The following is a 12,155-nucleotide window of genomic DNA, read 5'->3' on the forward strand; positions in this document are numbered from 1 at the left end:
TACTAAAAATTGCTTCACTGGTCCATCCTTGTTCGCATATCTCACAATTATTGCTAGTTTATCAACATGACTGAGATCCAGAGTGGATTCCACAATAACAGAATAATATTGGACCCTTTTGAGTTTATGTACTATTGGATCTAAAACTTTAGCTCCCATAAGCTCAAATTCTTCAACTTTGGTTGACTACATGTAATTGCTTACTCCACTTCCTGCTCCTCCATATTGCCTGATAGGATTTTCAAGAAATGGATGAGTTCTGGACATCCAAGGAAACATTCATTCTTTGGAGAACCAAAGGGTAAACCACGTCCTCCTTGGAACTTGATAACGGCCACAACTCTCTTTTAAACTTCTCTCTAGTAATTTTGTTCTTTATCCATTTGTAAAGCAAGGGCGTTGTCTATCCGGCAACTATATGTGGCTTGATGTGTGAATTTCATTACACAGCTGCGATGATCACTTGAGGTTTCATGATTCTTAAACCTTTATCCAGCATTTTTCCAATCAATAAATCTTGATGTTACAAGGGCATGTGATACACTGCTATATGGTTTACAAAGGATGCAAAATACAGTGCCTTTTGATTTAGAGTATATAAGCCAATTACGGTGAACACTTTCGACATTAATGTTTTTTTCTCCTAAAGAGATCTGGAGTTAGAAGTCTTGTGCAGTCAAAATAGATTCTCCTGGGTGCTGAAAAATCTGACAAAGTATTTATTAATGGATTGCAGGAAAAATATGCTCTAATGGATTTGGTTGTGTTATTACCCAGTACCCAGTCAGCGGGGTCCTGGAAATAACTTACAATGATATCATCCTCCATGCATTTTCTGTATGTATCTTGTGATCTTGACAAGACAGTAGACAATTTCTGAATGCTCTCAGTCTGAAGATCAGAAAAAGAGGTCTGTTGCACATTTGCTTCTTCTATGTCATGGGATGGTCCAGACTTCAGGCTTGTGCTATTGGAGGTTTCCTCAGAGCTGGCAGGGAAAGCATCATGCTATTTACCAATATCCAGGTCCATAATATTCTGGTTCTGGATTCTCAGAAGGCACTGTAGGAATCTTCAGGGTTATGAAAAACTGCATCAATTTTTGTTGTTTCAGTGCTTCCTTTTCAATCTCTTTCTTCTTCTTTCGTTTAGCAGACCCAGATACGTTTATACATCCTGGCTGATGGAGAATCCAAAGCAATCTCACTTGTTATGTTGTAGTTTTTCTACAGAATAAGAAAAGTTACTAGCAATTGTACTACCTATACTAAACCATACATTCTATTTTTCTGCTGAAAATGCCAGCATTATGGATTAAGCTAAATCCAAACAAACCAGCAAAGTCAATTGTACACAATATATATATTGTACACATTGTCCCCAACTAAAATTGGCATTGTAGCAGTCATTCATAAATATAGAAGAAATTACATACTGATGGTTTCGGGTCAAAACTAATCAACTTTGCTAATCATCTTATAATTTCCCAAAAAAGTTCACCACTTTCCCTACCAGCTGACTGTAGCTATTGTCTAACTACAAGCCCCTAAAAAAGACCAATCCCCACATATTGACATAAATAAATTTTTTGTTCTCTCTCACATACAGTATTCTCTACACATACAGAAATACATATAACGATAAAATGGACTATGGACCATATCCAGACTGAAGGATGCTCCGCCACATAATGAAATCTAATAGCCGGTAGATCTACTTATAACCAAGGACCTTTCGCACTCTGTTAGGGCATAAAAAGCAATAAGCATATGGACATGTTTGAACATCTCGTTTGTATTTGCAGATTCTTGCATTACCGAAATCACATGTCAATACTTTAATGTATGGTAGAATGTGATACATTCATTTGCATGTGATATTTATAAAAGATTTAACCAAGTGGTTGTAAAGGTAGTGATCATATAACATGCAAAGGTTAGCACCCTTATACACATTTAACCAATTAATTTTCATATGAATGTAAATATAATTTAGTACTGTGTTGTAACACAGACTCCCAGAGAAGGCATGCTCCACCCATAATTTCTCACTGTTTCAATACTGGAGAGTGGATATTATTACAGTGTTCTCCGCAGCACCTATTTCCCCGGTGCTCCACCCGGCTCTTGGAGCCCAACAGAGTCCTATTATAATATAATAAACCAGTGTTTCTCCTGTTTTAACAGACACTATGTGTACAGCCAGTAGAGAGTATTAGACCAGTCCTAGCAGTTGTGGGCAATAACCTCCAACATTTTTCAATATTATTGCAAAGTATTACATTGCCCCCACCTAGCTACTTCTTAATGCCACCCGGATGGCACCATTTTCTGGGGAGAACACTGCATTACAATACAGATAATTATATTTTAATAATAGGAGTTTTTTTCAATAATCTGTTATAATTAATAATTAATTTTCATTGCTCACGTTTGCTGATGAAAAAACATTTATTTCACTCCCTGCTGGCTGCTATTATTGGTCCAACTCTGCTCAGTTTTCCTCGATCCTCTGTATGATGTCACTTCTTACTCTGCACACCCAGTGCAAGCACACTGAGCCTGTGCAAGCTGTCACAGCACCCCCTACAAAAAATGTATTTTGGCAAATTAGTTTGAGAAGTATAGAAGAGAAAACAATGTCCCCACCTTCATCACGCTGTGCCCTTCTTCATAATCACTTTTGCTCTTCCTTCACACTGTTTCCCCATTAGAACACTGTACCCACTTCATCCTCGCACTGTGCCATCCATACTCGTTTTGCTCTCCTTGTTTATTTTCCCTCACACTGTGCCCTCCATATTTTTGCTCCCCTTGTTTATTTCCCCTCACACTGTGCCCTCCATAATTTTGTAACTCCTGCGGGATAATGAGACAGACGTACACAGATGTCTTACCTTCTAAATGATGACCGCCTACCGTCCACTTCGGATTCACCCCAGCCGCTTTCCGTCTCAGCACCATCTTCAGTAAAGTTCTGACTCCTGGACCCTGCAGAGAAATACACTAAAGAAGACAGGTGCATACAAATAACAAACAGTTCGATATGTTACTTGCCAGTAACAACCTTACCAATGGTCACAAGCTACTTACCTGGGTACAGACAGATTCCGCTCCTACTTACCTGCTCTGGGCCACCCGTGTCAGCCGGAACTCAGCCACCCCACAGGCCTCTGCGTGCGCCCTGAACCCTGGCTTTTAAGCCTTCCTTGTCTTGAGGCTCAGGACTTTAGTTGCCCTTTCGGACAAATGAGAATGCCCTTATATCCCACTCTAAGCAACTTCAACATTTAACTATCAAAGGACCGAGTGTCCCCTAAACTACCAACGACCTAGCGCCCTGCTAAACCAAGGCCTATCTCCTGCTATCAACTATAGGGGCCTACTGCCCTGCTAACAACCGGGACCTACTGTTCCTTTAACCACAAGGGCCTAATGCCCTTCTAACAAGGACCAAGAATCCTTTTAACAATCAGGGTCTGCTGCCCTGCTACCCTATCAGGAGCCTTGCACCCCACTAAACTCAGAGGCCTGTGTCTCTCTACACGTATGGGCATTGCACCCAGCCTCAACTCTATGGCCTTGCACCTAGCAAACTATAGGGTCTTGCACCCTGCCTACGCTCAGGGGCCTTATTCCCTGCACCTACGGCCTTGCGCCCTTTCTAAAATCAAGGGCTCTTGCACCCACTCTACCTCTAAAGGGCCTTGTGCCCAAGTTCTAGCTATTGGGCCTTGTGCCCAATTCCTACCTATTGGGCCTTGTGCCCAGATAAACCCTACCTGTACCCTTAATAGCAGGAAATATACTCACCTGCTCCATGCAGGATTCTCAGCTAGCCCCGGTGTGCTTGGGTCTTCCCAATTTTTACAGCCGTCGGCACCTCTTTCCCCTCTTTGGGACGTTGCTCCCTGCTATCTTCTTGGTGGGGGCGCTCTTAGCCCTTACACGGGCTCCCCGACCTATAATCTCTTCTTTTCCTTGATCTCGCCGTATTCTGACTTGCGCGCCATCTTCTTCTCTTGCCACGCCATCTTTTCCGTCATCTTCTCGTGACAGGGTAGCTCCTAGCCCTTACATGGGCTCCCTGCCACTTCTGCCGGCGTTTCTGGCTTCTTCGCCACTGGACGTCCCACAATGTCCTCTTCCGTCTGCTCCGCTGATGAACTGGACTCAAAATGGAGCCCGGCGGCTTATAAATCCTCGGGTGCGCTGGCGGCTTATAAATCCACCGATGCGCTGGCGGCGCTGCGAGCCCTGGTTGGCTCACTGCAGCGCCAACAATTCAAACGCCCGTAAGTGAGCCAGGATTGGCTCACCTATCCGGCTGCTGATTGGCCAGCAGGGAAAAGTGAGCCCTGATTGGCTCACTAGCCCCCGGCTGACGGGACCTGCGGAAAGGAAAATAATGGACTTACCAACCTCGGATCCATGGCCAGGAAGTCGAGACTCCTCTTCTCTTTTCTTCTTTCTCCCATCTCTTCAATCTTCCTGGCTTCCATCTTCTCTTTTGTCTTCACCCTCTTCCAGGGCACGGCGTACAGGAAAACACATAAGAAAAAGTGTATAAGTCTTCTATCAAACCCTTAAAGTGAATGAAAAAAATGAAACTACAAAAAAAAAAATTTATACCACCACTTAATGATATATATGTACCAAACAAAATAAAAAAAAACACCATGTGGTAAGTGAATGAAAATATCAAACACCACTTATGTGAAGATCTTCTGTACGGTTTTGTCTTATGTGCATCTGCTTACTTGACTCCAAATGAAACAGACATGTATATATCCAATGTCAATCTTGTTTAGGAAATGGGGACTTTTTCCATTGGTCCTGCATTAATCCTCAGAGAATTGTGGTGAGAAAAAGGAGGAGCACATAAAATAAATTAGAAAACAAACTTCCCAATGAAACAATACAGTCTAGCTGCCTACCAGAAATTCTGGATGTACACGTTTTTCAGCATTATCATGTAGGGCCTGAAGGATGCTACAGATAGGACTGGAATGGTAGTGGTCCACTGTTCCTGGGAAGAACAAACAACTGCGGACGCATTTCAACCGTTAGGTCTTTCTCCAGGCGATATAGTACCTGTGCTTAATATCCTCTATTTATAGTGGACCAGTAGATTAGCAAAGTCTCACAATTGATTCCTGCCAACTATCTTAAGGCTCCGCCAGTAAACAGAACCCCACCATAGGCACAAGATCCTCCTCTCAACAAAACTGGAGAGGTAAGAAGGGCAACAACACAAGGCAAAGCGAAATTACCTGTTAAGTTCTGACTATATTTTTTCTTCCAATTTTCTTCTTGTTTTTTCTTGTTCTTTGGAGCAATTTTTTCATTCACAAACATGGCCATCTTTTGATTATTCATTCCTTTCATCATCCTTTAAGCATTTCTTTTTTCACATTTAATATTTTTTCAGTGTGACTGGCTTATCAGATTCAATATTTCTTACTGTGTGGATTCTATATATGAACTTATTATTGGTACACCGTAAATTACTGGATCATTGGACTGTGCAGATTTGTATATCGTTACCAGTTAGAATTTATTTCTGCACACACTATGTATTTATTGTGCCCAGTGTTACTGTGATTGTTTGTAATATCTTGATTATTACATTGTTCGTGTTTATCATAATTCTCTTCTCGCTATATTTACTTTTGCATTCTACCTACTACTCCCCATTACCCTATGCGCCTTGGAGTACTCTCTAATTCGGTCCTGTGAAAATCACTGTTTACTTGCTTTTCTCCCATATTATGTATAATTAGAACACAAGTCCTTTCTAAATGTTGAGAAGTATTGGTTAGATCATGTAGTTAAATTATGCATGATGCATTTCACTGTCAAAGAACAGAATTTCTCTGTAAATTGTCATAACTTATTAAATTACTAAACCAAATTATCTGCACAATAGAATGAACTTACCAATGAAGATTTGCTCTTGGTGCGTATAACACCAGATGAAGATGGCAAATTTGGATTCAACCTAAAGGTATTTTGTTGCAGAGAGGTTTTTTTCTTCTTCTTAGCATTGTAATAAATATTGTAATGTACTGTATATCAAATAAAAACTCTATATTATGTCCCAATATAATAAGATAATATAATAGCTAACAGATGCTTATGAATGATTCTGTGTTATACTTGCATGTTGTTTTTCCCTTAATGAAAAAATGGTCTAATATTTTACAAATTTACAGGGTGGTGTTGACCAGAAAATGCAGTTGGTCGTGTCCAGAATTACAGCAGGATCACCTGTAAGCATCGTATTTTCTTAAATTCTTTTAAACTATTTATGCAATGTTGAATTGTATATACCTTTTTTTTAAATTGAACATCATGGCCTAATAGCAGCTTAAGGCGTGAACACTTTCTTGTTATTTTTTAAGTCTTTCTAATTGTTACAATTGTAGCTTAATACAATTGCGATATGTCAATGTTGTACCTACTAACTAGCAGTATATAGATTAAAATGATAAATAGTTGGTGGAGATTTTAGTATTTTTAAACTGGATGTTTTAGTGAAAGCTGTCTGATAACTGTTGCCTTTGTACTGGATTTTCTACATTAAGCATTTATTTGGAATGATGTAATTTAATATGCAGCAATGTTAAATAATGTGTAACAGAATAAAGATAAAAAATAGCACTTTGTCTGTGTAAATATATGAGAGAGCAAACAAATTCCAAAATAAAATTAAAGTAACTAATCATAAAATGTTCCACGCTTCATCTATAATAAAGTCGCAATGTTTATCAAAGTCCTTACTTCTCATATAGTGATCTTCATTGTGCAGTAAAAATCCTTAAGATGTAGGCCGCCTCCGCCCCAATACGAATATATTAAAAAAAGAAAAATCTATAGTGCAATAGCATGCTTAAAAATCCTCAACCAACATAAAAGTGAATTAAGTGCTATACGTATGTCACACCAAGACACTACAATCTCCATTATGAATGCACTCACATTAAGGTTACTTGAACACAGATCTTATAGGCTGTAACAGAAGGGGCTTGATAGGCACAGTGGGAATTTTTGAGCTCTGTTCAGATCTGACCAGGTCCTTGCTGTTACAGCCTGTTTAATCTCGGGTCGCATCGTAACTGCTGTGTTTTAGAAGTGTGATTGTTTCATCTGACTTCTAGTAGGAGATCCTTTTGTATGAAAAGGATACCTCCTATGTTTCAAATGTTGCATTGTATGACATTTTGTTGCAAAATGTGAGTGCATTGGAAATAAGTTCTTTTGGATGTTTTAATAATAAAAATAAATTGTTTGGGAAAGAGCAATCAGGAGTGGTGTTACACACTCAATTGTCTGCGTTTCCCGTGGCGTTAAAAGTATTACCAGCATTACGGTAATTCTAAGCCAGATTTCAACTCGCGGCTCCCTGAGCTTCGAGCTGAAAGCCGGCATTAAAGGTACCGTAATACCGGTATTTACTTTTGCAAGTAACGCGGACAATTGAATATGCCCAGTGTTAATTTCTCCTATTCTGGTTGATTGAATTTTAGAAAAGAGCAATCAGCAGAAGCTGTGTTTTACACTGTTTTCAATTAAGCTTAATGTGAGTGCATTCACAATGGGGAGTTGGTGTAAGATATATTTAGCACTTGATTCACTTTTAAGTAGGTTGAGAATTTGATTTTTAAGAATTTAATTGCACTATATATTTTGCTTTATTGATATACTCAAAAAGCTAAATTTTTTGATATATTCGTATTGGAGCGGAGGTGGATTACTATATGAGAAATGAGGACTTTGATAAATATTGGGACTATATTCTGGCTTAAGTGGTGCTTTGCACATTCATTTTATTTTGGATTTGATTTGGTTTCACATATGTTTACACCAAGGAAGTGATATTTGTTTCTTATTCTTATTTTTTTTACACATGGTTAATTTTAAAGTGTGGTGGCACTTTTTAGGGTAACTGCATTCTTTTGAGCGCTGAATGAGGTATAACTATTTGATGGCATACCAATGATAGATAGCATGTGTCATGAAGGGTATATTATGGTTAAACTTAGAGTTGTGACAGACATATATGTAAGAGCTCTCATTAAGCAGCACAGTCTCCAGAATGTACAAAAAAACCTCAAAAAATAGTAAATAATTGCTGTTTTCGGATAGTTATAATGTCTGTGAGAATCACATCACTGAGAGTTCCTTATTTAATACTGTGAGGAGCACTGCTATAAAATTTAGTAAGTAGAGAGAAAAAGCGTGTATTTTTTTCACTGCTTTTAAGTGCATTTTAAGGGTAGAGCTTCAAATTGTGTGAAAAAAACCTTCTGAAAAACCCAAACATTCTGGATAATAGATCCTACACCAGTACATGAAAGGAGGAGTTAGTTGGGCTCTCTGATGTAGTAATATGCAAACACTGCTCTTGGAAACTTACTGTAGCCATGTGGGATAGTTGCAAAATGTAACAGACATTATTTGGTGGGGAAAATGGATATGTCACTTAGATATTATTTTTTTCTTCCCAATATGGAGAAAGAGTTAGCCTGGATATGACTTGTCCATGTTAGTAGTAGAGACAGAAAAATTGTCTCGATATTAGATTTCTGAGAAATATAATTGGTAGACAATATAATTTGTGTTTTTTAACATAATTTTACATTTGCATATTTAATAAAACCTATAGATTTATTTGAAAAGCAATCTATCCTACGGCTAATTTTCCTCCTTTCTGTGATGTTTTAATAGGCTGATAAATGCATTCCTAAACTTATGGAAGGTGATCAAATTGTGCTGATCAATGGTCGTGATATCTCGGAGCATACACATGATCAGGTGGTTATGTTTATTAAAGCCAGCAGGGAGTCCCACACAGGAGAACTTGCCTTACAGGTTAGGCGGAAAGGTAACTCCTTGTTTTGAAAATGGACCTTCTCCTTAGGTTAACGTTACCTGGATCTGTCCTAAACATTGTAACAATTTTACCTTATGATATGTTATTACGGGACTCATGGTAAATGTTTTCAGGTTAGGCAACTTATCATTTACAGTACAACACAAGTGTTATTGTAATAAACAGTGATCCAAGTGGGGTTGTATACAGTGGTATGCCATACCCCCATTTCATCTACTGCTTTGATTGTACAATTATCAAATTCCATTCATTTTACATTCTAAGTACATTTTCCATACTGCTACTTCTAAATATCCATACCGACACTTCTAAATTTCAACTTTGACCACTGGTTATAATCCAAAATATCATTGTAACATTCATGATAATATTTTGGTAAAAAATGAGAATCATCAATTACAGTTTTTTATTTTTACTAAAAGTCAAGTGAAGCGTGTTTAGAGGTAAAGCATGAGGATAACTAATTTTCTTTTACCAAAATATGTCAACTCTGTAGTGTCCTTCAGGGAGAGAAAGCCACCCCTGACATATTATCCTGTAAATTTCACATATTTAAAAGTCCAGTGACACCAATGACATTTTTGATTACATATTATAGGAAAAGGAAGCAAATACTTTATGTTAATTTGCTGTACTCTTTATCTATTTTTTCATTGTTAAAATTTGATTTGTGACCTCTATTCCCATCTGATTGTTCAGTATGTATCTTTAAGATGCCCATATGGATTATGCTATATTAATAATACATTTGGAAGCAAAATATCTTAAATACTTCTATTTTGCATGCATTACAACATGTCGTTAATGATAACTTTTGTGTTAAAATGTATAATTAAAGTTGCCTTAATAGTTCCTCTTCAGCATTTAAAAAGCACAGTTTGTGATACCATTTAAAACATGGCTACGTTATATGTAATTGTGAATTCAGATATTCTTCTCCAATGAAAATCTTTTATAAATAATTCTAATGTGGGTTAACCTTGTACTGTTCCACACCTTATAGAGAGAACGAAACGCTGGTGAGCACTGATGGAGCCTCTGTGGAGGCAAAATAAAATCCCACCCCCCATCCCACCAGCTCTGGGCATTGAAAAATGTTCTGACCTATAGGGGCCAATTCAATTCGGTCGCGTTATGCTAGGAGTAACGCGGCCTGTGCACTATTACCATTAGCACGGTACTTTAACGCTGATTTTTGCTCGCACCTCTCGGGACTGCGAGTAAAAATCTGGGATAAATTACTGTATTAAAGGTAATACTACTAACACCACGTTAATTCTAGACTAACGTGGCCGAATTGAATCTGCTCCATAGAGTGGCAACTGTAAAAGAGACCAAATAATGGTAAGAGATCCCTAAAACCCCAGATCATTTTATGAATGTAGTGTACACAACACACTTTTAAAATAAAACTTAATTAAATCAATAACTCCCAAAACTCTTTTTCATATATATATTTAAAAAAAAATATCTTTATTTGTAATGCAAAGGAGTCATCTATTTGTTATACAGGGAACTTTTTATTTTGTAATTCACGAGAAATAAAAATAAAACACCATAAGAGAAAAAGCAAACTGCTTACTAGGAATCCTGCTGTAGGACAGAAAAAAGGATTGTCCAGAAATGTCATTAGCTGCTCAGTCAATCACTAGTGGTTTCCCTGGCTGGGCACAATGTGATTGCTTGGAGGTGAAGAGAGTCGCAAGGACTCCCTGCTTTAGTCACACATTAATAGAGACTAATTGATTCTCTATTTATATGGCCTGAATAAAACAATTAATAATACTGTGCAGCTCCACTCATGTCAATGGCCGATCTATTTCAATAGCCTATTTATTTCAATAGGAATTCTACATCTAGCATACAACCCCATTAAATGAATGGACCATTGAAATAAATAGGCCTTTGGAATGAATGGGACATTGACATGAATTGGAAAAAACAGCACAATGCTAGGTTAACAGTTCTTGTTAACAACTAATGCATATGTGCACTCCCATTGTGACAAATAGACTTGTGGTGACATGATTTGAATGCACTGAATTGGAGCTAGCAGCTTAAAAATATCTGTGGCACAATGCAATTGCACACAGATACAAGTGTAAACACATTGGGTATGCACATAGAATAGAATGGTTTTTATTTTCACATGCAGCTGCATGCTTTCCATTTGCGGTAAAAATATGCAATGTTTAAATGCCAGTGGTTGAGGACCCACCTACATTTAATGAATTCATTTTATGGGTAATCTTTGTCTTGCATAGAAACATAAAATTTGATGGTAAATAAGAACCACTTGGCCAATTTAGTCTGCCCATTTTTAACCTATTGAGCCCTCAAACCTTATTTGATCCTTCCACTTATCCACTACCTGTTTTGTGAAGTCATTTTCTTCAAGCTGCTTCTGAACTTACTTCCCTCTAGTTTCAATGCATGTTCTCTTGTTCTAATACTTCTTTTCCTTCACTACAAACCATACTATTCCAGAGCATGTAGCATATGATATTGTTTATTTCCTGTAACTGCGTTACTAAAATTAACATGAAGTACATATTTTTATTTTATAGCTGTAAAGCCTTTTGGTGAGATGAAGTCAGAAGATGATACTGACTTACAACTTTTTCCACCGATAATCCTACCTACAGAATATTGTGACACACTGCTGGGTTCAATGGAGCAGCTTACTAAGGGCCTTGAAACTGGAGTTGTCCTTGTTCAGTTTGAGGTATTTTTTTTTCTTCTGGTTTTATATACTTCTTTCTTCTATTACGTCACAGAAATACTTTCCTATCTGTCATTTACATAAAGGAAACGGGGGTTTTGTCAATAGTAATCAATCGGATTATTATCATTCTAGTACAATTTATAGAAGAAAAGATGTTACAGATATCTGATTGTATTCTGGGGGCATAAATGCTGTTTCTTTAGCTAGCTGTAGAACTGTTTTGATAAATGTTACCCATAAAATATATAATTTGACACAATTGACACATTTGCTTGATTTAAGTGTGCCACTTGCCATGCAGTATAAAATAAAGTGAGCCAAATCCATTATATCAATAGTTTTACTTGTGTAAAAACTTCTCTACAGCAGAGTGCATTGTCAGCTAGTAGGCACAAGCATTATTGGACAACTCTGTAATGTCACAATCCTGAACACTAAGGATAATGTTAGAATAGCAATAATAATTGTTACTACTATTATTTAGTTACCATTTTATCATTAGTAAGACTACTTTAGTTTACTAGACACACATAAT

General features: G+C 37.5%; 1 protein-coding gene across 10 annotated transcripts in view; it reads left to right on the forward strand.

Moving 5' to 3' along the window:
- The window catches only part of PTPN3 (protein tyrosine phosphatase non-receptor type 3), a 607,886-nt gene that overhangs the window by 297,845 nt on the left and 297,886 nt on the right, over positions 1-12,155 (forward strand). For all 10 annotated transcript variants that reach the window (XM_075212795.1, XM_075212800.1, XM_075212794.1 and 7 more), the window contains 4 exons: positions 5,929-6,006; positions 6,215-6,271; positions 8,730-8,886; positions 11,463-11,620. In XM_075212795.1, coding sequence (XP_075068896.1) covers positions 5,929-6,006; positions 6,215-6,271; positions 8,730-8,886; positions 11,463-11,620 — 450 coding nt within the window. The remainder of the gene's footprint in view (positions 1-5,928; positions 6,007-6,214; positions 6,272-8,729; positions 8,887-11,462; positions 11,621-12,155) is intronic.

Source organism: Mixophyes fleayi, chromosome 5 (assembly GCF_038048845.1).
Source record: "Mixophyes fleayi isolate aMixFle1 chromosome 5, aMixFle1.hap1, whole genome shotgun sequence".
NCBI lineage: Eukaryota > Metazoa > Chordata > Amphibia > Anura > Limnodynastidae > Mixophyes > Mixophyes fleayi.